Consider the following 6,000-nt stretch of genomic DNA (forward strand, 5'->3'; position numbering starts at 1 on the left):
GCGATAGAAGGAATTTAGCTTGGCGGAATACAAGAAACATGAATGTGGCATCCATATCTTCGCTCGTACTTTGCCCTTAAGGGGTCCTCCATACACGTATAAACGTGGCGGTATCAACATTATAAATAATAAGTCACAGTATCATCATTACGATAAGCCAGAGAAGGTCTCCCAGAGCTCTTTCTTCAATAATTGGTCGCCAATATTTGACTTTATTTGGCAGGTGAATGTATAATCACCGAACGACATTCCAATGTTATGGGCAATCCGACAAAATAGTAAACACTCTTTCGATTATACTTATTTGTTTTAGTTGAATTAGGAGTACATTTCACAGATGGCTTTAAAATTCATTAAGCTTTGCCTATACCAAACCATAACTATAAAAAAATATTCTTCGATCTATAAAATATCCAAAGATCTGTATGATTATTATGGTCACCTTAATCTAATGAAAACAAATAAGTATGACTGATAAAGTTTTGTGTGTACTATTTATGTTGCATATTAGCAGCCTATGTACACCCTTCGCCACTAGATGATACCTATTATGATTACAAATAAAAATATACAAAGTAGTATGTTATTCATATACGTTTCAGATGATAATATATAATACATTATATACCAAACAACAATAATCAAATGAGCATGTATATTATATGAGTTACCTGTGAATCACTTGCAAACGTCGACGCATCAAACTTTTCATACAAGTGACTGCTTTGTTCGCATGGAAAAGCCACTTCATCAAAAGTCAGCGACTCATCGTGCATACGTTTATGGTACTTCAAAATGAGCGCGGATGAAAAAAAATTACAACACACGTTGCAAACAAAATTTCTAACGTAAAATGAAGATCTGTTCAACCTCAGACGGACTTCTTTCGCAGAAGCAATCGCTATTTCTTTTTTGATGACCATTTCTTGCACTTCAATTTCACCAAACGACTGTGCAGATTGTCTCTCAAAGATATCAGGTGCAATCATAGAATCCATGTCGCGGTTTACGAGCGGGGTCTGTCAAGAAATAAAATACAAACATAAATCAATCAAAACATTTATACTAACAATATAAAAAATCAACCAACATAAAGAATGCAAAGTTTCTGGACTATGACCACCTAGAAAGGCAATTTTTAAACGAATGAGTATCGAAGTCATTGTCAGGGCTCGAAATGGAACGGAACGCACCGGAGCGCCGTTCCGGCTCGTGAAATTTGTAAAATTATCGCTCCGTCTCGTGGAAAAAATACGTTGACAGTCTGAGCTAGATAGGCCATAGAATAGAAAATCTGACACACTTATTTTTATGAAATACACATACGACTTGATGACTATGTAAATATCTTCAAAAAATTTGTCGAGCGCTCCGGTTCGTAAACTTTTCTATTTCGAGCGCTGGTCATTGTATGAGAAAGTGATTAAAATTTATGAGAAATTTAATTTCTAAATAGATTTTGACAACCGCAACTGAAAGTGGCAGTGACAGTTTAGGCGCTAATTTTGACAGATTAAATGTCGGAACGTAATGTTGAAAGGCTCTTTATTTATTGTTTTTTGTCTTTTACATAATATTACCGTTGGAAGTGTTGTTTTGTATTTTAATTCTAAATTAAGTATTTATTGTGTTTTGTTATAAAGAAACATACATATTTTATTAATAGTAGGTTTGTAAAATACATCGGAAGTTCCGTTCACATTTTCGTAGGTACTGATTATTATAATAACACTATTATGAGGTAAATAATGAAGTAAGTAGCTTCTTTAAGAATTAATTAGTATTAACAATCAATCGTTTAAAGAATCCAGCGATAACTAATAAGTACTGACTAAATAATATGTTAATGTCATTATCACATTTTAAGTTATTGTACACGTACCCAAAATGGAAGTGATTCCCGCTGAAATTTTGTTGTTAAGATTTGGTAACCGGACGGATCCATTCAAAATGACAGACGAGGCGTTTGTGAAACGATTCCGGTTATCGAAACCATTGGCAGATATATTCATTTCCAAGTTGGAAAATCTAATGTCAACCCCAACTAGCTGTCATGTGAGCACAGACAAAAATATAATGCAAACTATTACGCGACCATAAATGTCCATTCGGTATTTTTGTTGCATTATTGGACACCGTTCGAAGCACTATACCTACCTCCTTTGAAGATACTGTTGCGTTTTGCTTCTAGTAGCCAAATTAATAAAGATTTCTTCTAAATTGCAAACTGCAATATGTAAGCATGCCTAAGAGAAAGTCGGTTGGATAAAGCCACGGATAGTATCCGTACAACCTCAAATAAAGGAGTCTCAAGAATTTCTTCTGAACCCTCTCCACCATAAGGCTATACTTCAACTGATGCGGTGCCCAAACAATAGACCCACTCTCAAGTCTGCTTCGAACTAAAGAATTAAATAAAAGTTTTAACACCGTAAAGCCTCAATTACATTGAGCTTCTTTACGAGCTGTTTGATGGCGAATTTATAATCTGCCTGTAAAGTCGCCCAGTGTAATCATCGAACATGTTAGCTTGTTCGATGATTACACTGGGCGACTTTCCAGGCAGATTATAAATTCGCCAACACACAGCTCGTAAAGAAGCTCAATGTAATTGAGGCTTAACATCCGAAAAGACCCGGGAAGTACGCATGACGAAGCCCAACATTCTAAGCGCTTTGTTACAAATGGTAACTATATGGCTAATAAATGTCAGTTTACTCACAAACGTAATGTTAAGATCCCTTACAGATGATATTCGTGAAAGAACTCTGCCATGCATCGAGTATTGGAAAAACAACACTTTTAAGGCTCTGGTAAACGAGAAAAGATTGCATTTATCAATATTGAATTCTAGTTTGTTACGCCTGCCCCAATCTAATGTATTATCTATATCAAGTTGGAGCTGACGACAATCGTCCAAGGTGACAACTTCCTTCCAACTACATAGTTTGTAAAAAAGCCACAGTTTATAATACTAAACTAATTATAATTCTCAATCTAATGTTATTTTAAAATAATTTAGTTTCCAAAAACTAACCTCAAAATTGCAACTTGAAACGTCCGCATTCTCTTGCGTTACACGAGTGCGAGGGTCCGGGTTGTTCAGATGGTTAGTCAGCGTGTCAAAAGGCTTGCCTTCAATATCAGAGTGTTCTCCATCACATTCTTGCTTTACATCCATGTTAAGGGTATATATTCCAGAAGCAACGCGTTACGTGATAGACAGGATCCTTTCAAAGTAATGTTAGAAAAGTGTTGCCGCAATACTGAAAAGTCTTTCCGTGAAAACTAACTATAATTAAAATACACACTTGACACGTTGACACAATTTAATAATATGTATGTTTTGTTGTCTAAACTAAACAATGGTACGAAAATGATCGTCAGCATTTTCTCAATCATAACGAGAACAGCGCATCTCGGTATATAATAACAAATAAATGAAATAGGGTTTTTTTCTCCTATAATGTCAACACTGACGATATCTTTTTTGTGACGGCTCCACTCTCTACTAGGCTCCAGCGACAGGACACGCGTTTTAGTTACGATAAAAGTTCTACGTGTAGTCGGTGTTCTTGACATTAATATCTGTACCATAATACCTACAAAATTCAATAAGTACATTGTTGTTTATCAGATAATAGCTACACGAAATATTATTAACTGTATTTCGGCAACACTTATATACATCAGAACAGAAAGTTGTCAAGTTGTCTCTAGCACATTGCATACGATTGTTGATACGCAAACATGGAAGTCAAGCGACAATGTGATGGAGACCAATCTGGTACTGAAGACAAGTTTGATGTAACAACTAGCCACCAAAACAGCACTGACACGCTCACCTATATAAAGCAGGAGAACACAGACGATTTCATTTGCGATTTTGAGGTTAGTTTTTATTTATTAAGTCCATTCCTGCGATTTTTTATAATTATTTTAGCAGAATACCTACGATAGGTTTATATTTTTTACAAATTGTTTAAGAACATACGAGAATGTCAAACTTTCTTACAAAAACCTTTTGACCTTCGTTTAGACAGCTACCTACCTCAATTATATAAGTAAGCATTGTTATAAAATGGTACGCGAGCTCAAAATTTTTTTTTATATATGAGTACAAAAATGTATAACTTTTCTTTCAGAACCCGGCAACGCGTCTCGCTGAAAATAATCCCGAGATTGACCTCCATCTGGTTGACGTTAAACGCGAGTTCGCTGCAGACGCAAAACACCATGATGAAGATCCAACACCTGGATGTTCGCATTCAGATAACGGACCAGTACAGCAGGTAATTGTATATTATGCGATATTTTCTTCCATCGGCTATGTATCCTATCACAGCTTTGTGACTAAATTTAAATAGGTAGATATTTTCCTCGTCTCGGTTGTACACGCTTCCTACAACTATTTCACTTACCAATGTATTTGGTTTAATGTGAGTGGGCGCATTGACCTACAGTATTTGAATGTGATGTCTGTCGCTGATGATGACCAATCGATCTCTTCTTTCAGAAAGTACTTCTGTCATAACATTATTGTTTGTAGGTACCTAGGTAGCAGAAGACGTCACATGCTAGCATGGCGACAAAGTAAGTCTGTGGATTCGTCATTCTGCAGAATATTTTGAATGCTCTAATTTCAATGAATTTTAACAGTTTATACGTGTGCGTTTACTTTCCTTGCGATATTGCATCCATACATAATATTGTGAACAGGCCAGCGCCATCTTAAGATACAGAGCTTGAGCATATCTGTACACATTTGTACATATTTGTACACGCATCTCTCAAACGAGTGATCCCACTGCTCAGCTGTCAAAATCAGATTTCAGATTGCCTCCAAAACAACATAATTATAAGGTGTTTCTCGTTTCGTATTGAATTATTATAAAAAAATCGCAAATCAGATTTATAACCTATCATTGTTTTTGTTATAAATATACATTCCTGTTATTCATCAGTTATCAAAGTCAATCTATTTCTTCGTGCAAAAAACGGTGGTAACATCGATTTCCGAAAAATGTCTTCTTTAGCATTGAGCTATACATTACGTTTGTGGAAGATGCGTTAATGTTAGTGTAGTAATTATGAAGTACCCCATCTATCAAAATCAATCCAATCCCATTTTCAAGGCAGCTGCGAACCTGCAGACAATAGATTAGGGATGGGCATACACGAGGTCAACGAGAACCACATTCTCGATTTTCATAATTATATACTTTACCACACTATTCACGTTCTCACATATATCGAGTAGGTTTATAGAACGTCTTAAGAGACCTTACAATAGTTATTTGTACACGATGGAATTAATGATCTGAAAAAACACGGTTTCTGATAGAAAACGCGTTTTAGAAAATGATATAAGTTACTATTCATAATTATGATTATGTCAAGCTTTTTAAGATTGTGCTTGATTTAAATTGAAGTATGTTCGGGACTCCAAAAATCGAAGTAAAAACAAAGCTTATGTAGGTACCAATTTACACCACCCAGTACCACAATCGGTTTTAATCGATCGATCACTCCGCGCAACGCCGACTCAAGTACAAGCCTAAGCATTCGGAAACTTTCCGACAACGAGTGGTCTTACCTCTCCTGGGCCTCCCACTGCTGACCAATCATTATTCTATAACAGTGATGGTGAACCTATGGCACGCGAATGTTTTATATTGAAGAGAAAAAAATATTACCTAATATAATAATAAAGAAAAATCCAAAAAAGTGATACAAATACACTATTAAAAAATAATGACAACATAGCTATGCGTATTTTATAGAATTTTTAATACTATTTTTACCAGTGGTATTTACCAATCGATGCGCAAACGGAACCGACGAAACTCGTGCATAAATGACAGATCGTATTATATACAAATTAATAATAGGCAAATTCTCTTCAAGAATTTACGTTTATCGTAAATATATAATTGAACAAATCGCTCCTAATGCTTTATGCGTGACACGTAATATTATCGCACTCACCTCATCAGGCGG

At 35.5% G+C, this 6,000-nt stretch overlaps 1 protein-coding gene across 1 annotated transcript; it reads left to right on the forward strand.

The window, feature by feature from the left end:
• The first annotated feature begins 3,695 nt into the window (after window positions 1–3,695).
• LOC147077544 (uncharacterized) lies at window positions 3,696–5,677 on the forward strand. Its single transcript, XM_085940880.1, has 2 exons — window positions 3,696–3,891; window positions 4,146–5,677. The coding sequence occupies exons 1-2, from the start codon at window positions 3,751–3,753 to the stop codon at window positions 4,365–4,367; spliced, it is 363 nt and encodes a 120-aa protein (XP_085797006.1). The 5' UTR covers window positions 3,696–3,750; the 3' UTR covers window positions 4,368–5,677.
• The last annotated feature ends 323 nt before the right edge of the window (window positions 5,678–6,000 follow it).

The sequence above is a fragment of the Rhyacophila brunnea genome, unplaced genomic scaffold (genome assembly GCF_057557595.1).
Source record: "Rhyacophila brunnea isolate RB1 unplaced genomic scaffold, BYU_Rbru_1.0 scaffold_13, whole genome shotgun sequence".
Lineage (NCBI taxonomy): Eukaryota > Metazoa > Arthropoda > Insecta > Trichoptera > Rhyacophilidae > Rhyacophila > Rhyacophila brunnea.

Coding starts and splice junctions, on each gene's coding strand:
- LOC147077544 (XM_085940880.1), top strand. CDS start 3,751: ATGGAAGTCAAGCGACAATGTGATGGAGACCAATCTGGTACTGAAGAC. Junction 3,892..4,145: donor ATTTCATTTGCGATTTTGAG/GTTAGTTTTTAT, acceptor CTTTTCTTTCAG/AACCCGGCAACGCGTCTCGC.